The sequence below is a fragment of the Lipotes vexillifer genome, unplaced genomic scaffold (assembly GCF_000442215.2).
Source record: "Lipotes vexillifer unplaced genomic scaffold, Lipotes_vexillifer_v1.1 scaffold59, whole genome shotgun sequence".
NCBI classification, from domain to species: Eukaryota; Metazoa; Chordata; class Mammalia; order Artiodactyla; family Lipotidae; genus Lipotes; species Lipotes vexillifer.
Genome location: NW_006791208.1, coordinates 2440852 through 2464489, shown reverse-complemented (window position 1 = coordinate 2464489; position 23638 = coordinate 2440852). Strand labels below are relative to the sequence as shown.

Sequence of the window (23638 nt, the reverse complement as noted above, 5' to 3'; positions counted from 1 at the left end):
CCAGCCACTGTGACCTCAGAATGCCTTCAAGGACCTGTGACCACACATCATCAGACTCAGGGAACTCCAATGTGAGGCAATGCTAATTACACTGTGATTCTTCTGGTATTCGGACTGTGCCTCCCTTGGCTGTTTAAGGAAATGTTTAGCCCTCCTCCCACCCCCCAATCGGCTCTCCCTGTGAATTCAGACACACCTGTAACTTAACTTCAAATTTAAACGGCACATCGAGGGTAGTAAAGTCCACATCTAGCCCTAGATTAATCACAGCTCCTCCTCCTCTAAGACCCAGACACACAGGAAATACTGTCCTCGTCACTCCAGAGCCTTATTAAGACCATGTGCCAGGGCCCGTGCTGTGCACTTTACACAGATCACATCTGACCCTTATCATCCTGTGAGGTGGGCACTGTTACCCCATTATACAGCTGAGCAAAACTGAGGCTCTGTCACCCAGAGGTGGCACCAGGGCTCTGATGGGCTGTGAACACTAAGACAGTTTGTCTGAGTCCATTTCCTTGTCTGTTAAACAGGATGATGAGAATACCCTCATAGGTTGCTGGGGGGTTTGAGAGTCCACGGAAAGGCCCTCCGTGGAGCACTGAGTGACAGTGGTAACAATAAACGTCAGCTCCGAATACTTGTTACAGACACTGCTTCCTAAAGCACGGACCCCAGTCTTTTATAGAAAACAGGATTTATTTTCACATTTAAGCTCAACACAAAGAAATGTTCCAGAAGTATATTGTGTATATAATCAGTAGATATAATTTATAAGACACACAGAAGATATCAAAGCCCACCAGGGAATACACACTGACTTCCTTCCAGAGCACACGGCATTTACAAGTCATTTCTGTTTTCGACTCGGGAATTCACATTGACCAGGCACAGCTCGCAGTGGGCCTGTCCGCAGGTTCAGCTGATGCTACCCCCGTGGACTCTCCCAAGAACAGCAAACCAATGGGATTCACAGTGACTGGGATAAAAGGTCTCAGCCGTGGGACCTTCACAAACGCCCAGACTGTGCTCCAAAGGCCAAGCTCGTGGCCTGTGCCACCAATTTCAGGTCACACCACAGCCTGGAGTAGTTAGTGCCACAGCTCCAGCTCCAGGGAGTCTTGCTAAATTATTCCGATTAGGAAGACGACATTAAACAGCTATTACAGCCCTTTACAGCAACCGGCTTTCCCCCTTGGTCAAAGAAAAGGCAGAAACTGCCTTCAGAGCTAACCCATCACCACCCTCAACGTCCAAGGCACAGGTGAGCTTGGGCAGGGCGATCACAGGAGATGCCAGACGAGGAGCAGTGACACGGTGTCCGTGATGGGTGTCCAGAAACAGGGCGCTGGGGAAGATCAGGCACTGGGGAAGCAGCCTGGTGGGTCCTGTGAGGTCTGACATTCCTGAGAGGCCTTCCGGAAGCACAGAGAAGGTGGAGGGAGCACAGGCAACTCCAAGGGGCCCCTGCGCTGGGAGCCCGAGGCGGCCGCCTGGGTGAGTCAACTCACTGTTGCCAGCAGCTGCCACTGGCCTAGAGCCCTGGCTGGCCATGGCGGGTTAGCTCACCTGGCCACAGTCCGTGATGACAATCTTCTTGGATGTCTTCCCACTCTTGGAGCCGAGAGATTCTATTTTCTTCACGACATCCATGCCCTCTTTGACATGGCCAAACACAACATGTTTGCCATCCAGCCTGCGAGGAGAGGTGAGCCAGGTGAGCAGAAACGAGGGTGGTGCAGTGTCGCCCAGGGTCACAGCCCCTTGGTCATGCGACTATTTACCAAAAACAGCAGTTCTGAAAGGAACCCACACTGAAAAGCTGGCCCCACCTCTCACAGCTCGGGTATCGAGCCTTGCTGAGCCCCCCAGAACACATCAGATGACGGCTCCCTCCCAGGTTATGTTCTGCCTCACCTGCTGTGTGACCTAACCCCAGGCCACTTAACCTGAATCCTGGGAACCTCACCTACAAAAAGTGAATTATTCTCGTTCTGCACAGGGGGATAAAGGGATATTGAACTACTCTGAAGAAATAAGAGGTCTGTGTAAATGGAACTATCTTAACAGTCATAAATTCTGAGGTGAGAGCCAAGATAATATGTGCGGTGAACCTATGCGAGTCCCAAGCAGCTCTCAATCTGAGACAGTCCCAAGAATCTAAAAGGCAGCTTAGCTCAGGGCCAGCAAGGCCAAAACTGGTTATACCTCAGGATCCGCCAGGGGTTCCACGGAAGGAGGGCAGGCAGAGCCAGCAACAACCTGCCCACCCTGACATCCACGTCCCTCTGGCTCGGAGGGTAGAGACCACTAGTAACCCCCACTACCCAGGTCTCCCTAAAGTCCTTGGAAATGGGCTTTATTTAGTCTTAGCTCCAGGCCAGCTGCTGTCCCCTCCCCTCCCTGAGATGCCTCAGGGCTAGGACACAGGGGACTTTGGGCAGAGAAACCTACTAGGTAGTGGAAAATTTACCTGGGAAACATCCCTAAAATACAAGGGCATTGGGAAAGAGGGCTCTAAGGGGCTGGTAGCTATTTGCAGGCCCATGCTAATGCCTGATGAGAAATCCGGTGTGATATCCAAACGTCTCCTGCAGCATTTTCCAAGGTGCATTCCAAGGTCAAGTAAGCCAGGGAAATAGCGGGTTAAACCAAGAAAACAGGTTTCTGCCACAGGCCATCTTGAGGCCTAGTATGTTCTGCAGCATTTCAGAGGGTGGTGCAGTGTCGCCCAGGGTCACAGCCCCTTGGTCATGCGACTATTTACCAAAAACAGCAGTTCTGAAAGGAACCCACACTGAAAAGCTGGCCCCACCTCTCACAGCTCGGGTATCGAGCCTTGCTGAGCCCCCCAGAACACATCAGATGACGGCTCCCTCCCAGGTTATGTTCTGCCTCACCTGCTGTGTGACCTAACCCCAGGCCACTTAACCTGAATCCTGGGAACCTCACCTACAAAAAGTGAATTATTCTCGTTCTGCACAGGGGGATAAAGGGATATTGAACTACTCTGAAGAAATAAGAGGTCTGTGTAAATGGAACTATCTTAACAGTCATAAATTCTGAGGTGAGAGCCAAGATAATATGTGCGGTGAACCTATGCGAGTCCCAAGCAGCTCTCAATCTGAGACAGTCCCAAGAATCTAAAAGGCAGCTTAGCTCAGGGCCAGCAAGGCCAAAACTGGTTATACCTCAGGATCCGCCAGGGGTTCCACGGAAGGAGGGCAGGCAGAGCCAGCAACAACCTGCCCACCCTGACATCCACGTCCCTCTGGCTCGGAGGGTAGAGACCACTAGTAACCCCCACTACCCAGGTCTCCCTAAAGTCCTTGGAAATGGGCTTTATTTAGTCTTAGCTCCAGGCCAGCTGCTGTCCCCTCCCCTCCCTGAGATGCCTCAGGGCTAGGACACAGGGGACTTTGGGCAGAGAAACCTACTAGGTAGTGGAAAATTTACCTGGGAAACATCCCTAAAATACAAGGGCATTGGGAAAGAGGGCTCTAAGGGGCTGGTAGCTATTTGCAGGCCCATGCTAATGCCTGATGAGAAATCCGGTGTGATATCCAAACGTCTCCTGCAGCATTTTCCAAGGTGCATTCCAAGGTCAAGTAAGCCAGGGAAATAGCGGGTTAAACCAAGAAAACAGGTTTCTGCCACAGGCCATCTTGAGGCCTAGTATGTTCTGCAGCATTTCACAAATATATTTGGTAAAAGAATCCTTTCGTGTGTGTGTGTGTGTGTGTGTGTGTGTGTGTGTGTGCGCGCGCGCGCTGTGCACAAAACACACTGAGAAAACTCCAGCTGACAGCAACAATGGGAAGCTTAATAAAGACAGTTACGAGAATAACCCAAATTCTCCCTCAATCCGTTCACAAACTTTCTCCTCCTCTCATACAGACACACAGCCTGGGTGAGGGCTACTGTCCCACAGCAGAGTCCAGCCTCAAACTAGCTTCCCCCTCCAGCTGCAAGACCACCCCATCTTCCCAGAGGGCCTGGAGCCAGGAGCAAGCAACTCACCAGTCTGTCTTTACGGTGCAAATGAAGAACTGGGAGCCGTTAGTGTTGGGGCCTGCATTTGCCATGGACAGGACACCTGCAAACACAAGCAGGATGACCAGGCTGCCCCCAGGAGGCATCTCACACGGGAGTCACTCAGATGAGCAGATGGGGAAAACCACATGAAAGATGCTTGAGCCAGAAGATCCCGGGGCTCAGAAGAGGGAACCAGGGCCCAGAGGACGCAGCTCCCCAGGGTCTGTCCGCCTCTGCCGCCACAGGAGAAAAGGGCCTCGTGGAAAAAGCTCTCAGTGGTAGAGCTGGAGCGGGACCCCCAGCCCTGAACTCTAGACTTTCCCATGTTGCTCCTTGGGTCTGACACAACGCTGGGGTTTTGCTTCAAGGCTCTCTCCCGCAGGTTCTCAAAGGAAGGTTCGGTTTTGAAACTGAGAGCTCAGAACGAAAAAGCTCTAGGAAAACCCAACAAGCCCACCCAGAGCATTGAAGGAAGGAAGGAGCAACGTCAGATGTGGAGCAATCATATGGGGCAATCAGGCTGCAGCCTCCAGGCCTGCTGGGATGGCAGAGGCAGGGTCATAGCTCAGGGCACGCGGCCCCGGGACTGGCGACCTGCGCTCACCTGGCCCCTTGTGTCTCAGTGTGAAGTTCTCGTCAGGAAAGCGGCTCCCGTAGATGGACCTCCCGCCCGTGCCGTTGTGGTTGGTGAAGTCCCCGGCCTGCGAGCACAGAGCATGGGCTGAGACGTCGCCACCAGAGCTGGCAGAGGGGTGTTACTCCAGCGCTAGGACGCAGCCCCCAGCCCACCCAGCCGGAAGCCCTCAGGCGAAGAGGTCAGAAGGACTAATACAATACTAAGGAAAATAAGCAACAATAAGATAAAGCTTAGATATTTTCTGCCACAATAACTACCCTGGTTTCCAAACGATTCATTTTTGCCTGAGCGAGTTTTTAAATGATGCTTAAAAACATCTCGGCCATTCCGAGATGCTTCGTAGCGACCTACTATTTTCCACCCACAACTCCTGGAGGGTAAATAGGGAGAAAACCAGGAACCCTCATTCCCAAGTGTGGTCTGTGGGAAGCGGCAGCAGCCAGCACAGAGCCAGTTCGCCACACTGAGTCCCCCTCACTGTCCCAGCATCTCCCCTCCACCAGGCCCAGGACAGAGCCCAGCCAGGGCTGGCGTCATTCCTCACAGCTCGCCTGAGGCTTCCATGGGAGCCACGGCCAGAAGAGCCCAGGGGCTGCCAGCTGCAGCAGAGCCCCAGCCCCCGGCCATGGTCATGTTGCTGTTTTCCTGAGATGGGATCCTCAGGTGACACGGGTGACCTGCCCTGCCCGGCTGAAGCATCCCCAAATGCCAACGTGTGCCCAGAGAGGGATGATTCAAAACCCTGGCCTGGGCGTCCCGGTGCTACCATCCCATGCCTCCGAGAGCCCTCCAGCTTTGGAGTGTCTGCCCTTGCCTGCTGTGGCTCCGAGGAAGACCCTAGCCCGGCTGGGACATCCACTTCAGCTCCAGCTTCATCCACAGCCTCGGGCAGAGCCAGGAGTCGCTGCAGCTGAGAGCCACGGGGCGGGGCCGGGCCTGTCTCACAGCCACAGCCCTCACCCCTCCCTGAATTTGTCACATTCAACCCACTGCCACTCACCACGATGTGATGACAGCCACCAGGTCGGGGTGGAGGGAAGGGGGGAGGAGAATTCCAGGCTGAAAGGACTTCAAAGTGGCCATGACATCCATGCTCCTGCCTCTCGGTCTGCTGGCCTCAGACACTAGCCCCTGTCTTAGCAGGATCTGACCTCACACAGGACAACCCCCAGCATAGCTCGGGTCCTGGCCCCGTCCTGGCCCCGGGGGAAGTTCTCGCTTTCAACACCTACCTGCAAAACATCTGACACAGCAAAACTAATGCTTTTGAAAAGAGGCAGAACACATGACTAAAGAACAGACTCATTTAACCGGGAAAGATGCCCTTCTCTGGAAAGAGGCTCCAAGTCCAGACCTGTGTGCTCTTGTCTGTGCCCAGTCTCCTCCCTCCTCCTCCTCTCTAGCCTTATCTCCCATGCCAAGTGCTCAGTGGGACACACTGTGGGGCATGGGCAGAGACTGTCTGAATGTGCTGGCCCTCCAAAGCCTTCAGAGGTAACCCTGGGCACATCCACACTCCGATGCCTGCTCTCCCTCCATTGCTTCACTCTCCCGACCCCGCCAGGCAGGGCCCGTCCTGCCGCTTGCCCCGTTGCTTAACTCCTGGGGCAGGGAAGGCTCTGTGGCAGCCAGGAAAAGCTCCGGCCTCTCGGAGTAAGAGGACAGGCCGAGCGAGTGACCGCAGTTGCCCTCCATTCAGTACTTTCCAGGCACATGCACGCTGGTTAATCCTCATGAGAATCCCTCGAGGCGTCCCCGTCACTATTCCCACTTAGAGAAGAGGAACCCAAGGCAGGGAGACGCCCCCGCTACCTGGCACATGAAGGACGGAATCACTCTGTGAAAGGTGGAGCCTTTGTAGCCGAAGCCCTTCTCCCCGGTGCACAGGGCTCTGAAGTTCTCTGAGGGTTGAAGGAAGAGGCAGGTCAGCAGGGCCAGGCCTCAACCCAGGGGCCACAACTTGTTCCAGCCAGCGCCCTCTCTACCTACCCCGTGCCGGGACACGGAAGGACCCCCGCCCCTGGGTCTGCGCTGGCTGTGTGACCTGGGACAAGTCATCTGGCGCCCTGACTTCAGTGTCCGAGCACTGTGGCAAGAACACACGCTCCTGGCTCTTCCAGCACCGGGTCAGCAGGGCGGGGAGTCCAAGCAAGGGCTGTGAACCCACCAGCCTGCCCCGTCGGGCACCAGGGGGGAGGAAGCTGTCCCAGAGGAAATGTGTGTGTATCTTCTCCTGACTCAGAGGCTGCTACTGGACAGGTGGGCGGGGCCAACCCTAAGCCTCAGAGAGGACCAGCGGCTGCCCCAGGGTACTCAGCAGCTGAGCCACACGTGGAACTCCCATCTAGTCGCGGTTCTCATGCCCCAGACTCCTCTCACCACCCCACCCACCTCGCCTTGCCCCTCCCTCGTCCACCCAGACTGGACTCAGAAGGCCCTGGGCCCTGACTTACCTGCTGTCTTTGGGACGACATCTGCCTTCAGCTGTGGGGAGAGAAGAGGGACAAGACGGTCAGTCCGGAGGCAGGTGAAAGAGGGACCCAACCAGCACGGCGGCCCAGGAGAGGGGCCAAGCACATTCCTGTCACTCCCAGCCCTGCGGGGGAGGCCACCTGAGCAGCTATCATTTCTGCCAGCTGCTTCCTGAACTCCAGGCTGGGAGGAGGCAGCCTCGATTTCCTAACTTGTCAGAAGAGATGCCAACACCATCCTGGCCTACTTCTAGGGGCAGAACTGGCAAAGCCACTTCAGCTGGGCCCAAAGCATCAGAGACTCAAGGCCTGGAGAGAGGGCCCTGGGGAGGAGCTAGTCCAAGCTCCTCAATGGGCAGATGGGAAACCGAGGCTCAGAGAGAGGCAGGAGGGGTGGGGGGAAGGGGAGGCTGGGGTCCCATCTAAGCCTGCCCCTTGCCTCCCAGCTGCAAGAGCCACACTGGCACCGAACCTTTAAAATAAAGGTCTTCTCCATTTTGCAGAAGAGTGAACTGAGGCTTAACTGAGGCCCCTTTGTTCAAAGTGGGCTTGAAGGCTACACCCAAGCTTCTCCTCTGTTACCTTCCGGACTACTAGGTCTGTTTCTTGCTCTGTTTTTCAAGAAGGCCCAAAGAGCCAGGGCAGATGCAAAGTGTCACCTCGGAAGGGTGGCTGGGGATGGAGTTGCGGCGATGAGCTCCGAGCACACTGCCCGGACTCCAAGAGCTCTATGCCGGCTCTGGTGGCTGCAGCCCAAGGCCGGGCCAGCCGCCCTGCTGGGAGAGGAGGCGGCCCAAAACCACCTTTGCTACGCAGAGAGCCCGATGGCGAGGGCGGGGCTGGGGTCCGCTCGGCCTTCTGCAAGAGCCACAGTGTGAGCGCCCAGCCGGGCCCGCCACCCGGCCCCCGGAGGCCCCCGAAACCCACCTCGAAGCTCCGGGACTAGGATCCCGCCCCGTTAAGTCTCGGAGCCCCTCCCCGACCCCGGCCAACGGGAAGGGCCCTCGTAGCCTACGATCTGACCTTGAGCTTTCTCCTCCACTGAGGCCTTCCTCCCGCCTCCACTAGTCCACAGTTCTGAGGGGAGGCCTGGAGAGACCAATCTGATGCCCCTCCTTAGAGATGGGGCAACTGAGGCCCAGAGGCCAGGAGTTGGAAGCAAGGTCACTCCGCGAGCCAGGCACAGCGCCGGCCCGGGGTCCAGAGCTCTTACGCGACCGTCCCCCACGCCCAGTCCAGCACGGTCCTGTCCAGTGGTCTCACCTCCAGCACCACGCGGCCGAGCGGCTGCCCGTCGGCGCCCACGTCCAGGTACACGAGCGGGTTCCGGGAGGAAGAGGACGGGTCTCGGGAGCCGCTGCTGCAAGCGCGGGCCGCGGGTAGACGCAGGTGCGCGGAGCGCGGGCCGGAGAGGGGGCTGAGCAGACGGGGGCCGCAGCGGAGAGCCAGCATCGTGGGTGCGGGTCCGGGCGGGAGAGCCACGAGCCAGCAGAGACTCCAGAAGCGAGGGTCACGGGCGCCCAAAGGGCGGAGTTAGCCGCGGCGGCGTGCCGCCGCCTTTATTGGCCCAGCCGGCCTCGTGGCCCCGCCTCCATCCCGCCCCCTCCGGCCTGACCGCGGGCGCCCCCTGCTGGCCCAATCGGGCAGCGCAGCCCGGCCGGTGGGGCGGTGGGGCGTGAAGTCTTCTGAGCACACCCCAACCAGGGCCAGAGACCTGAGGGGCAGACAAGACTTCGCAAAAGGAGGCCGGTTCCATTTTGCGAGGGTCCCAATAGATGAAAAAAGGGGAAAATGCTAAAACGTGGTTAACTCCAAAATACGAGCATCCATATGTTTTCATTGAATATAACAAAAGTCTACGTTTGAGACTTTTGTACGGCTGCCCCTCGCCCCATAGGCCCTGTAGACAGACAGGCGGGCCAGGAGAGACCGTGGCACTGAGAGTCAGTCAAAGAAAGGTAGAGATGAGAAGCGGGATTAGAGCGAGAGGTGGCAGGCAGGCACCTCCCCTGGTGACCACAGGCCTCCTTGTCCTATCCTGGGCTTGTCTCCAGACGCTTCTAGAAACCAGTCCCTCTTCCAGACTCAGCCTGGGCCTGTCATGCTCTTACCAGGCCCCCAGTCCTCCACCAGGACTGGGTCTGGCTCTTCCTCCCCGACCCCACAGACTGACAGCCCTGATCCCCAGCAACCAGGACAGATGGCTGCTAGCTCCCCTCCCACCCCCACTCACCCCAAAACTGCACCTGCAGATAACATACCACAGGGACCAGTCCAAGGAAAAGCAAGAAGGCAAGACAGGAAGAGAAGGGGAACTGAGCAGGAGAAACCACAGTGAGGGGGATTTACCCCACATGCTGAGGTGGGGCATGGGAGGCCCACAGGAAATGAATGACAGGCAGGGGACTTGAGAGAGCATCCGAGCCAACACCTGCACTCTCCGTATGTGCAAATGAGGCCCAGAGAGAGGAAGGCACTGCCTAGAGGTAGGGGAACCCTGGAGTCTCCGCAGCCAGCCTCTGCCAGTCCTCCCAGACCCTCTGGGCCTCAGTTTCCCCTCTGCAGAATAGGGGGTGATGCTAATCCCTACCCTGCTTGTTTTCCAGGTCTGTTCCAAGGATAAAATGAACAAGAGAGAGAGGACTTTGTCAGCTGTTAAGTACTGTGCCATAAGCATCAGTGATGGACAGAGTCTAGATGGTCTTTTTTTCTTTTTAAACCTCTGATTCTTTTGTGTGTGTATGTGTCATTTTTTTTTAATTTTTATTTTTGGCTGCATTAGGTCTTTGTTGATGCATGCTGGCTTTCTCTAGTTGCGGCGAGCGGGGGCTACTCTGTCGTGGTGCGTGGGCTTCTCATTGCGGTGGCTTCTCTTGTTGCGGAGCGTGGGCTCTAGGCACGCGGGCTTCAGTAGTTGTGGCACGTGGGCTCAATAATTGTGTCTCGTAGGCTCAGGAGTTGTGGCTTGCGAGCTCTAGAGCACAGGCTCAGCAGTTGTGGCCCACGAGCTTAGTTGCTCCATGGCATGTGGGATCTTCCCGGACCAAGGCTCGAACCCGTGTCCCCTTCATTGGCAGGCAGATTCTTAAGCACTGTGCCACCGGGGAAGTCCCGTCCAGATGGCCTTTGCTCAGGGTTTGGGGCTCAGACAGTAATGGGCCTCAGCTGCAGGGGCTCAGAGTTCTGAGGGGCCAGAGAAGAGGGTGCGGTCTGGGCCTTGGAATCAGGTGGGCTTCAGCTGGGACCAGCTCTAAACTGACCTGCCCCAGGCTCCAAATTGACTCCTGGGAAGGGGTCAGGAAGCAAAATGCTGACCCAAGCCAATTCAAGGGGTCAAAGTGTCTTAACCTCCTGAGAATGCTGGCTTGACCCTTTTCTGGAAGTCCACAGTCCCCTTCTCTATTCCTGACCCAGGAGGGGCCTGTACTCAGTGATACTCCAGCTGCGTCCTGGAGCCCAGACGCTCCCCAGGTCCCAGCCCAGGACGGGGCCTCACTCTGTTCTGGGGAATGGCTTCTCCGTTTTTGTGATTGTGCCCTGACGAAGAACAGGCCTGAGTAGGAAGCTGGCTTTGCTCCCTGCCCGATCTGGGCCCTCAGCACATCTTGCGGACACTCCCCTGTATCAGTGTATACTGCAGATTCAAAAGAGAAAGAGAGGAATCGCCCCACATATCGGTTCCAGGCCCTTGGCTCACATAGCCCTTAGCCATGCCAAATATATTAGTGGTCCCTATTGTCTCTCAAGCCGGCTCCTGGAGGGCCTCAGTTTATCTCCCACCCAATGGAGTATGAGCCGCCCTAACCCAGGGAAGAGCTGCTTTCATTCATGTAACCACTTTAGTTCCCAAAGCCCTTGCCTAGCCCTTAGCTTGGCTGCTCTCCACTGCAGCCTGAGAAAGAGTTCCATTGCACAGATAGGGAAGCGAGGCCCCAAGAGCTGGGGAGTGAGTTGCCCAAGGGCAGAGTGTTGGAGCTGGGAGGAATCCGTCTGACTCCAGGATCAGGGTTTGCATGTGTCACTATCCCAGGATCAGGGTTTGCATGTGTCACTATCGTTGAGGAGCTGGTAATTGGGACAGGGTGGGGAGGGCAAGAGAGACAAACCTTGGACAGACGACACAACAAGATAGAAACTGAGTTAGCTGGGGGACTGTGGAACTCAGGGGACAGGGGAAATTGTTTCTGCCTAGGGGGTCAGCCTGGAGACAACTGCATTTGAGGGGCAGAGACAAAAAGATGCAGAGAGGAGATTCCGGAGGGGGAATAAGCCAAAGCCAGCCCAGAGCTAGGAGAGGTCAGGGCATCTTCAAAGAAAGGCTACAATATTGACCATGAGCTGAAAGCTTGGCAGGGGAAGGGGCGTGGCAATCACAGAGGATCCTGAAGGCCAGGCTGAGGTCTAACATTGTTGGGTAGTACTGGGGAGCCATGGATGGCGCAATCCTTCATCCCCACCACGTTACACCTTCTACCCTCTTTGAAAAATCAAACATCATCGCTCCCTCTTGCCTGAGCCAGAGAAAATGCCACCTTCCCCACAGGCTCAGCTGTGAAATCATTTCTACCTGTGCTGACCTCAGTGGCATCAGGAGCAAGGACTGTCTCTGGGCTGAGCCATGAACTGAAACATGCCCATCCCCAGGTGAGATGGGGTAGGTGTCACCACTCAGCCTCTATGGCTATTTATAGACTCTGTGTCATCCTCAGAAACAGCAGTTTCTCTCCACTCTGCCCAAGTGGCTTCTTATCCAGGGTGTTAATGGATTTCATCACTCAGGGACCCTGTAATGCCATCTTTAGGCCTCACAGAGCCAAAGAACAGTCGGGTCATGCTGACATCCAGGGGTTGCAAACTCAGATACCTGTCGGGGCCAGGCAGAGACACACTGGTGTGAAGCGTGCTGGGCAAGGCTATAAGGAATAAGTGGACGTGGGACTGTGTCCAAACACCACAATTAAAGGGGCAGCTCCTGCCCAGGCCAGTCAATTTTTGTATGTGGACGATGGGTCCAGTGTAGCCAGACCTATTCATTTTTCAATAAAAACTAAAAACATTATGTTTGGTGGAAATCTCCCAACTTTTAAATGTTGGGAACTCATTTTAAAATAAAGTTAAACCCCGAATGAGCCCTAAACAACATATTTACAACCCAGCTAGGGCCTCTGAGCCAAGAGTCTATAAGCTCTGATCTCCACTGTGTAAATGAGAGAACTGAAGCTCAGAGAGGTACAGGAGCTTGCCCGTGGTCACACAGCCTCAAAGTACTGGAACTGTGTTCAAACCCCTCTCTTCACACTTGCCAGGGCCCTTTCTACAAGATTCACTCAGCAGACATGTTTTCAGAGCACCTACTAAATGCCGGGCCTGAGCCTTGCCCTCAGATACAGAATACCTCCGGCCTCTCCCAGGCTGCCCGTGTGCCGGGCAGGGGTGAATGTTGTGGTCACCATAGGGTATGAAGTTACAGGGGTCCTAAAGAGCCTTCCAGGAGGGGCTGGGAGTGAAGGAGGCCCTGCTGTGGTCATGGGGTGGGGTTTTCATGAACGATCAATGCCAGTGTCTGTCCCTGGGACCACGTGCCTTAGGTAGGAGGCCTTGGACTCCATTTCTCTTGGTTCCATCTGGGGAACTGGGGTCCAGGAGAGCATCTGTCATGGGGAGCTGACAGGGAGCCCAGAAGAGAGGTTCTTGGGTGAGAACCCAAAAAGCGAACCAGAGCCAGCTAACAGGCCACCGTGATCACGTCATTCTCTGGGGGAATTCCCCCGAGGCATTCCCAGGCTTCTCGAAGTCATTCTCAATGCATCAGCCTCCCTCTGCTGCTTCCAGGAAACATGGGTGTGTCTGGCCCCCCCCCACCCCCCGAGCATGGTCTGAAGCAGAGCATTGTGGGAGTCAGGAAGAGGTGGTCAGGGGAGGTTTCTCTCAAGGCCCAGGGTGGTGGTGGGCACAGTGAGCAGAGAGAGGCCTCGAGGGGGAGGTCTGGAGAGACTCCTCTTCAGAGTCCAGCTGGGCTTTAAAGGTCACCTGTGCAGGGCTTCCCTGGTGGGCGCAGTGGTTAAGAATCCATCTGCCGATGTAAGGGACACAGGTTCGAGCCCTGGTCCAGGAAGATTCCCATGTGCCACGGAGCAACTAAGCCACAACTAGTGAGCCCACGTGCCAAAACTGCTGAAGCCCATGAGCCTAGAGCCCATGCTCTGCAACAAGAGAAGCCACCGCAGTGAGAAGCCCGTGCGCAGCAACGAAGACCCAACGCAGCCAAAACTTAATTAATTAATTAGTTAATTTAAAAAAAAATAATAGGGCTTCCCTGGTGGCGCAGTGGTTGAGAGTCCGCCTGGCGATGCAGGGGACACGGGTTCGTGCCCCGGTCTGGGAAGATCCCACATCCCGCGGGGCGTCTGGGCCCGTGAGCCATGGCCGCTGAGCCTGCGCGTCCGGAGCCTGTGCTCCGCAACGGGAGAGGCCACAACAGTGAGAGGCCCCCATACCGCAAAAAAAAAAAAAATAATAATAATAATAATAATAATAATAATAATAATAATAATAAAGGTCACCTGTGCAATCCAGGCTGCTGTGGGCCCCTGGGGAGCAGCCAGCAGGGCAGGACAGGGCTCACCCCCCCCAGCCACCTGGTCACAGAGTGGAGCTGAGGAAACACGCTTCTGAGAGTACCTACTGTCCACTGTGATCTGGGCAGCCCTGGGGTTACTGCCGCCCAGCTGGCGCCTTGACTACAACCTCCCGAGAGACCTTGAGCCAGGGGACCCAGCTAAACCATGCCCAGACACCTGACCCACAGAAAGCCTGACCTAATAGATGCTTGTTGCTTTAAGCCCCTCAGTGTTGGGTCATGTGCTATGCAGCACAGATAACTAATAGACAGATAATACCTGTAGCACCTTGCACCCAGCCAGGGCCCTTTAAAGCCCAGCTCCGACCCCATTGCTCCACACACAGCCTGGCACTGACCTGCCATTTCAGCAGGCTTGTGTCACCAGCAGCTCTTGGCAAAGACCTCAGGGGCACAGTCAGGGACAACCGGCCCTGAGAGACAGGCCTGACAGGTCTTGGTGAGTATGTGGACCGGGCTGCTGTTTCGGTTTTTTTGGGTTTTGTTAATTAATTAATTAATTTATTTTGCGGTACGCGGGCCTCTCACTGCCGTGGCCTCTCCCGTTGCGGAGCACAGGCTCCGGACGCTCAGGCTCAGCGGCCATGGCTCACGGGCCCAGCCTCTCCGCGGCATGTGGGATCTTCCCGGACCGGGGCACGAACCCGTGTCCCCTGCATCGGCAGGCGGACTCTCAACCACTGTGCCACCAGGGAAGCCCTGGATTTTTTTAATTAAAAAAATCTGGGGGCCGCGCTGCACGGCTTGTGGGGTCTTCGTTCCCCAACCAGGGATCGAACCTGGGCCCTTGGCAGTGAGAGCATGGAGTCTTAACACTGGACCACCAGGGAATTCCCTACATTATTTCTTAATCCTCCCATGGCCCTTAAGAACAGGTACTAGTGTAACTGCTCTTTAAAAACCAGGTCTCCAAGGGCTTCCCTGGTGGCGCAGTGGTTGAGAGTCTGCCTGCCGGTGCAGGGGACACGGGTTCGTGCCCCGGTCCGGGAAGATCCCACATGCCGCGGAGCGGCTGGGCCCGTGAGCCATGGCCGCTGAGCCTGCGCGTCCGGAGCCTGTGCTCCGCAACGGGAGAGGCCACGGCAGTGAGAGGCCCGCGGGCAGAGGTTATGAAAGCTGTCCAAGGTTACTGGGCCTTCTCTCACGTTAAGTAAGTGGCCGAGCAGCCTGTATTTGGCCCAACTCGGCCTAATTCCAGAGCTAATCTCCATCGTCACTGAATTTTAGTACAAAAGGTCAGCAGGTACAGGTCAGGCTGAGAGAGGCCTCAATTTATGTAGCAAAGATCTCAGATATTAGATGAGCAGGGGCTTGGAAAATTGATAAACTGGCAGGCTGTGTTCCTAAGACAGTGTGTCCCATGCCCTGGTACTGGGCTGGCCCGAGCACATCAGAAGATCACAGTGTCGGCCTCAGCTGCACGTGGACAGGCCCCACAAATTCAGCAGAAGACGCAGCCAGGAAGGAGAGCAGGGGACCTGGGGAATCAAGGGGACAGCTCTAGCAAGGCTGTTCACTAGAGAATGGGGTGGGCACGATGCCATCTCCAGAGTGATGAGGACTGTCACAGAGAACACAGTGGGGCTCCCTTGGCCTGAAGCTGGAGCAGCGGGAGCCAGACTGGGGACAAGAAAGCTTTCTCTCAATCAGTGATATCACATAATGGTACTTGGAAGCAGTAAACTCCCCATGACTGGAGAGATGCCCCAGAGAGGAGTCCTCCTCAGGGTGGTTGGTGGACCAGGTAACCCATGAGGCTCTGTTCCATTCTGAGACTCTGCGATTTAGACCCCAAAAGTGGAGCAGCTAGGGGGAGCAGAAAGAGTAGGGCGCAACCTCAAATCCATTGATTGGCATGTTGGTGAGTGACATGTAACATGAAACCATAACAGGCAGGAGAGAATCCTGGCGTATGGTTACTGGTTTCGAAATGGTCCAGAGTTTTGAAGCAGAGAAGCAGATGGGAGGAACTGTAAAGAAAGATACAGAACTCTTTTGAGGCATGCACACTTTAAACATCTGCCCTGGCAAAGGCACCATGGGCACAGCCGGGGCAAAGTGACCTCTATTTCTTTCCCAGGTATCTCTTGCTGTCCTTTCCCTCCATGCTTTGGGGCAGACAGTCTTCAGAAATAATGACGAAAAAATCAATACTTGGCTTTGAGGTTTCCAAAAACCCTCAGGACACAGCCTGTTGTTTTAGAAAATGTGCATGATTGCTCATCCAGTCTTTCCACAAGACTTTGATCCACCGCCAACCAACAAGGGACTCTAGGGGCTGGAGGAGGAAGGCTATGGAGGGGAAGCAAGTAAGTTAGACCCGTGGAGGGACATGAGAACCTGCAGATGAGCTTGGGGAATCCGGAAGCAGGGACATTTTGAGCCATGTTTCTTGAGTCCAAGAAAGGAACGAGAACCCAGGCTCCCCTTTCCCTGGTGGGTCTAGGACTGGGTGTGTCCAAGCAAGTGAGTCCCCCAGCCCTCCTCCAGCCGCGGTGTGGCATAAGGAACAATGAACATATTTCCTGGGGAGACCCAAGAGAGCACAGAGTGATGCAGTAAGTCTGAAGACCTGGAGGTCTTGTAGTTGAATGAGGAGATCATGGTAGGGCACGGACAAGAGTCAGATGGAAATAAGGATGTCAGTAGACACCAAGGGATCAGCAAAGACAGCTCTGACCAATGCCCTGACCCCTATTTTGACCCTCTGTAACTTTCAGGAACTTAGAGGCAATGCTGAGAGAAAGGATGGGGGGAAGGGTCTTCCCCAAATTACTCAGATTGCTTCCGACATTTGGGCCAAAATAGGAGCTTGAAAAAAGAAATTAGCTTATAGAAAAGTAAATTTAGTTGTGTATCTCGCATACGTGGGCTTGTGGACCCACGTATTCATATCCATTACATGAGTAAAGAGCTTTCAAACAACCAGGGGAGGTATCAATGTGGTATGTGTAACTTTAAGAGAAAAATTGTTCATGAAAATTAACGAGAAATACGTTAGCATCTCAACAGAAAACACATAGAGGAAATGATTAGGCTGGTCACAAACTGCAAAATAGAAATGGCCAGTAATCAGAAGAAAAAGGATGTTCGAACTCACTGGAAGTTGTGGAAGAAACGTCCACAAGAGCTATGGGATACCATTTTAGCACCATCAGTCTTGTGCATCGGTCCATCATTTACCCCTAATGCCTTGCGCTTTTCTGTGGTTCTCCACTGTGGCCCAGCCTCCCTTCCTGACTGCCTCATATGGCAGCCACGAGAAGGCGTTGCTCAGATCTCTGTCTGCAAGGCGTGGGGTTGGCCCAGGCTGCTGGCCTCTGAATCCATTCTCACGTCCACCCCTGAGCCACAATCCCTGCGAAAGACTGATTGAGTGTGGAAGGGGTGATACGGCAGCCCCTCTCCTGTGAGACGCGGACCCCTCTGATGGCCGATTTTGGCTAGAGGATTCCATCCCACCAACCCTCCTCCCTCCCTGCTGCCTGCATCCCTCCCTCCCTCTATCCTTCACTCAAGGTCAGACTTGACTGACAGTCTGACAGCTTTCCCATCCTCCCCCTTCTCCTGTCCCATTGCCTTTCACAGGTATTTCCCTTAATACATTTCCTTCCCAGCTAATCCTGGCTTGGCATCTGCTTCTTAGAGGCCCCTGACTAACACCCCCTACACAGACTGGGCTCTTACCTCGTGAGTCCCCTGCCGCAGATGTAGCCTCTTCCCTCCCTGAACAGCAACAGTGTTGCTGTGTTCTTACAGTTAGAATGTTGACCTCACCAGGACGGCCAGAGGGGATTACAGTAGCAATGATATCTCAGATTCCGCTCTACCTGCTGATCAAGTCCTGCGACCTTCGGCAGCCACGTTCCCCTCAAGCTCCCCTGCCCCTTGCCAGCTGGGAGGTATCACGTGTACCCCCGAGCCGGTGTGCTCCTGCTGAGGGCTGTCTCTGCTCTGCCTAGTGCCCCCAGCAATGCACCAGAACCCCATGTAAGTGTCTGGGCAGACCTCCCACTCACTCCTTTGGGGTCTCATATTAGTTTGCCAGAGCTGCCATAGATACTCTAACAAAATACCGCTCCACCACGGAGCTCCATACTCTTCCCCGCTGCGGGCTCCCCATGGTGGAGGCTCTCCTGGCCATCCTTGCAGCCGCGGGCACCCTTTGACACAGCCTCCCGGAAGGCTGCTCTCTCTGACGGTAGGCTGTCCTTGGGCTGTGTCTCCTGGTTTCCTGTTGATCTCTCCAACAACCCAGATAGTTCTGCCCAAGCCTGGGCCCACCCAGCAGGAGCCCCATCGGGCTCAAGTGGCCAGGCCGGCCATATCCCACTGTGCACAGTTGTTGCTGCGGCTGCCTAGAAGAGTGTGGCCCCCCAGATCACCCCACTCCTGGCCACTGAACCGAGAATTCTTTCCTGAAGGGGGAGCCCAGGGCACCCTCCATGGCTGCTGGACCATTAAGACAGCCTGCTTTCTGGTCCCTCTGCCCAAACTATGTCTGGAGCAATCGTTCTAAAGCACACATCTCTGCCTTGTAAAATCCACTGATAACTTCCATCTCTTCCAGGGTAAGGAGCAGATTTCTGAGTTGACCGTCAAGGTCTCCGCCCTCCCACTTGACACCGTCCACGGCTGCACCCACTATTTAGGGACATGGGCTCGGGGAATCAGGCAGCCTGAGCTCACACCAGGGCTCCCTGCTGACTATCTGGGTGGTCTCAGGGGACTCAATTGACATGGTTCTTATTAGAACAGGAGGTTAACGATGGTTCTGCTTATGATTTTTCGACTTTACAATGGTGTGAAATTGATACACATTTGGGAGAGACCATACTTCTAATTTGAATTTTAATCTAGCTATTTGTATGTGTTGTGACCCTCTCGTGAGGCTGGGCAGCCACAGCTCCCAGTCACCCACGCGATCACAAGGGTAAACAATCAATACACTGACAACCATGCTGTATCCGTACAACCAACTCTGCTTTTCACTGTCAGTACAGTATTCAATAAAGTACATGAGATTCAACACTTTATTATGAAATTGGTTTTGTGTTAGATGACTTTCCCCAACTGTAAGCTAATGTAAGCCTTCCGAGCACATTTAAGGTTGGCTAGGCTGAGCCACTATGCTTGGTAGGTTAGGCGTTTTTAAATGCCTTTTTGACTTAACGATATTTTCAACTTAAGATGTGTTTATGGGGACATAACCCCATCATAAGTTGAGGACGATCTGTACATCCTCTGCAGGTTGTTGTGGGGTCTGATGAGATGCTGCAGGTCAAGCACTTAGCGCCCTGCCTGGCACAGAGAGAGGGTGGAAATGATCTTTTCAGATCAGCTCTGCCTCTCAGTCAGCACGGCCACAGAGCCCATGAAGAACTGACTTCAGGTCAGGGGGTCTCTGTCACTCCTAAGCTCTGAGTGAAGAATGAACAGAAGGGGCACCCTCAGGCTCTGTCTGCCTGTTGAGGGATCAGAGAGGCGGGTCCAGTCACCCGTGGCAGGAGTGGTTGTGGTCCCCTGAGCCAGACTTGGCAGAGTCACCTTGAGGGCTGAGCGCCAGCAGAGAGGTGGACGGAGGGAGAGGGAGGGGGTCTGTGTGTCTGCGGGTGTGTGTCTGGGGAAGGTTGTGTGGCTGGGGCTCGGGGGTGCTCGCCCTCCCATCCTCAATCCCTGTTCCAGCCCCATCAGGCGCCACGGTTAGACCGATGCTTACTGCCCAATCCTGCCCCTGGCCCGCAGGCCACTCTCTAGGAGACCTTGTTTGCTGAGGCCCCCGAGTCCCGCCTGGCGCCAGCCTGGCCCGCTCAGCTGTGCCCCTCCCCAGGGCTTTCCCCACAAGCCATCTCCTACAACAAAGGACCAGTGTCGTCGGGAGGGCAGGTGCTATGCAGGCAGGATGGCAGCCAGGCCTGCAGGATTCTGGGCAGTCAGATCACAGAGGAGTGTGACCAGGGTCTGGCTAGTCGGAGCCAGGGCTGGCAGGCTCTTCATTGTTTTCGCTGGTTTTGAGCCACTGCCCCAGAAAGAGTTCGGGGAGGGAGGCAGGCATAGGCTTGGGCTGGGGAGATGAGGTATATTTGCCAAGTCGGTGGCTACAGGTTAGATGAGGGCCCCCCAGGATGGGTGCAAATTCTCTACCCTCCCCACTATTGGCCCCAGGCCCCAGCTCAACCCGAGACCAGCAGCAGAGAGCTGGAGTCCACCCCCTTCAGCCAGGAAGGAGACCACCCGTCTGCACAGCAGACTATTGAAACTCCTGCTTGGGCCCGCTGCCCACTTCTCTGCTGCTAGGTTGGGCCACCTGCTGGTCCCACAGGGCCAGACTTCAAATATCCATAACTAGCCAGTCAGCCCTGGGGAAGGGGTCCCCACCCACCGACAGGGGGATGGTTCTCTGTGTATAGGCCGGTCACAAACAAGATTTAAGCCAATGGTGGGCCAGGGCTGCTGACTATCTCAGGCCATATCAATAAGGGCCAAGTACCTAAAATGAGGGAGGTGAGAATCACCTTTGCTATTTGCAGCTCACACTTGTGGGAACAGAACTATTTACAGATATTAGAAGTATCACAGAACAAAGACAAATGAATGGACGTTTCAGAGAGTAATGAATGAAAGCTACAGATTTTAGGACAGCGTGAGGATAAATAGAAATCTGTCGAGGATTTCATGTAGGTTGTGTTTTTCCCACCAGATTATAAGCTCCTCGGGGGTCTTGCTCATCTCAGTAATTCCACCACCATCTCAGTCTCTCACTCCCTGTCATCACTCAGCTCACAGTGATGGCAAGAAACACAGGATAGATCAGTGGGTGGATAGATGGATGGGGGATGAGTGGGTGGGTGGATGGATAGGTGGGTGGGTGAACTGATAAACAGCCAACTTCGCAGACAGGACTGGCTGAGTAATAACTGTCTGAATCCTGCCCTGGGAGGAGGCCAGAACAGAAGCTGCCCTTATCAGCACAAAACCTAGGCTTCTCAAACGATTTTCTACAGAGATGCAAAAGGCACTAAAACATAAGAGATGGATGACTTAGGCTTCATTAGCATTAAGAACTTCTGTTCAGCAAAAGACATCAATAAGAAAATGCAATAAAGAAGTGAAGCCATATCTATATGTGATGATGGATGTGCACTAGAATTATTGTGATAATCATTTCATGATGTACGTAAGTCAAGTCATTACTCTGTAATGAACTTATACTTATACAGTGTATGTCACTTATATCTCAATAAAAGTGGAAGAAAAAACCCACAAAATTCAAAACTAGATAAACTGAAGAAGTGAAGCCACAGACTGGGAGAAGATAGTCACAATGCATACAACTGACAAAAGTTCATATCCAGTGATAGAAAGAACTCTTATAAATCAACACAAAAAGGCAAACAGCCTGGTATACAGTGGCCCAAAGACTTAAATAGGCATTTCACAGAGAAAAGGTATCCAAATAACCCATAACCCTATGAAAAGACACACAGTATCATTAGTCATTAAGGGAAAGCAAATTAAAGCCCCAGTGAGATAGCATTATACAGCCACTTGGATGGCTAGAATTAAAAGGTTGGTGAGGCTGCGGCATAGCTGGAAATTTCATACATTGTTAGTGGGAGTGTATAATTGGTGCCATCGCTTCAGAAAACTGTTTGGTACTTATCTACTAAAGATAAAAACGTGCTTCCCTATGACCTAGGAGAAATTCCGCTCCTAGGCGTATATCCAAGAGAAATGAGTATGTACATCTGCACAAATGCTATATTTGAACGTTCATAAGAGCCCCGAACCAGAAACAACCCAAATGTCCATTAACAGTAAAATAGATACACACGTTGGAATACATCCATACAATGGAGTACCACCCAGCAATAAAAAAGAGCCAACTACTGATACATACAACTACATGGGTGAATCTCACAGACATTCTATTGAGCAAAAAAAAAGCCAGAGTGTCTACTGTATGATTCCATCTATAGGAAGTGCAAGAGTAGATAAAACTAATCTAAAGTGAGAGAAATCAGATAGTGGTTACTTTTGGGGTCAGGTTAGCGGGAAAGGGGTGTAAGGCGCCTTCTGGAATTCTGGAAATGCTCTATACCTTGATCTGGGTGGTGGATGTATGTGTAAAATTCATCGAACTCTACATTGATGATGTGTGTTTATATTACAGTCATTGTATTATTATGGTACACCTCAATAAAACATTTTAAAAAATACATCCAAGTTTCCTTGGTTCTGGAAGAATTCAGTGCACCTGCCTGGACGTGGGGTAAAGGGAGAAACCCAGAGGGAAACCTTTCATAGCCCTTCAAATATGCACAGCTCTTGGGACTCAGTAAATCATCTCAGAGGAATTTTTTGAGAAGAGACTGAGTCCTTGGTGATGCAGGGGCTGGATCAGATGACAAGGAGAGGATACTCTTAAGGGAAGTCCAAGGGTGGGGTAGATGATGACAGAGTGACACACAACTGGGACTTTCCTGCCAGCTCCGCCCCAGGCCATCACGCACCTCACCTGCTGAGGCCCACAGAGGGAGTGGGCTGGGTTTCTGTGCCTCCCCACCCTCCTCTACCGTATTCCGAGGGGTAGGGTAACTCCTCACCAGCTTCCCATCCACGGTCTCTGGGAGGGAAGGGTCTGTGTTGGCCACTGCACCAGCAGCTGCCTACCCAGCTGAAATCAGAGGTGCATGAGAGTGTAACCGAAAGTGGGGTCCGGCTGCTCACCACTCGAAAGCCAGTAAAGAGGCAAAGTTAGTGGATAGGAAAGTTTGCTTTATTTTGGATGCTGGCAACCCGGGGCCGGGGGGGTGGTGGTTGGCGGGGGAGGCAGACGCCTATCTAAAGGCCAATTCCGCCCCCACTGACAATCAGTGGGCACGAGCTTTTATAGGCTTTTACAATCTCTGTAATGATGAGTTTTGTGAGTTCTTGAATTCCACATACAATGGAATTTCATAGTGATTATGCACAACTTATTCCTATATGTCAGGCTTCCTTTATCCAACATAATGTTTTACCCTCATCCTTTTTTTGGACTAGTTGGATAAGGTTCCATTTTATGAACATAACTCCACCTGTTTATCCATTCTCCTGTTGATGGACAGTTAGGCTGTTTGCAGTTTTTTCTTTTCTTTTTTTTTTTACTATTATGAAGAATTCTATAAGTTTTTGTGTGGACATATACGCTCATTTCTCTTGAGGAAATGTCTACAAGTTGAATTGCTGGGATATATAGTAGATATATATTTATCTTTATAAGAAATTGCTAAACTTTTCTGAAGTGGTTGTACCATTATAAACTCCCACCTGTAATGGATGAGTGTTCTGGTCACTCCATACTCACACCACATTTGATGTTGTCAGTCTTGTTAATTTTAGCCATCAGAGGATCTTTTTAAAAACCGCAACTCAACAACCCAAATGTCTGTCAACTGATGAATGGATAAAAAAATGTGGTAAATCCATACAATGGAATATTACTTGTCAACAAAAAGAAATCAAGCGCCAGTACATGCTACAACACAGATGAACCTTAAAAACATTATACTAACTGAAAGAAGCCAGTCACAGGGGCTTCCCTGGTGGCGCAGTGGTTGAGAATCCGCCTGCCAGTGCAGGGGACACGGGTTCAGTCCCCGGTCCAGGAAGATCTCACATGTCGCCGAGCAACTAAGCCCGTGCACCACAACTACTGAGCCTGTGCTCTAGAGCCCGTGAGCCACAACTGGTGAGCCCACGTGCCACAACTGCTGAAGCCCACGCGCCTAGAGCCTGTGCTCCGCAACAAGAGAAGCCACCGCAACGAGAAGCCCGTGCACCGCAAAGAAGAGTAGCCCCCTCTTGACGCAA

At 53.5% G+C, this 23638-nt stretch overlaps 1 protein-coding gene across 1 annotated transcript; it reads right to left on the bottom strand.

Annotated features, from left to right (window-relative positions):
• Positions 1-1560: 1560 nt before the first annotated feature.
• On the bottom strand, positions 1561-8671 carry PPIF (peptidylprolyl isomerase F). Its single transcript, XM_007464209.1, has 6 exons — positions 8407-8671; positions 7126-7156; positions 6485-6573; positions 4640-4736; positions 4021-4096; positions 1561-1696 (listed from the first exon to the last, which is right to left on the bottom strand). Exons 1-6 carry the CDS (start codon positions 8593-8595, stop codon positions 1561-1563), a joined length of 618 nt encoding a protein of 205 aa, XP_007464271.1. The 5' UTR covers positions 8596-8671.
• Positions 8672-23638: the final 14967 nt, after the last annotated feature.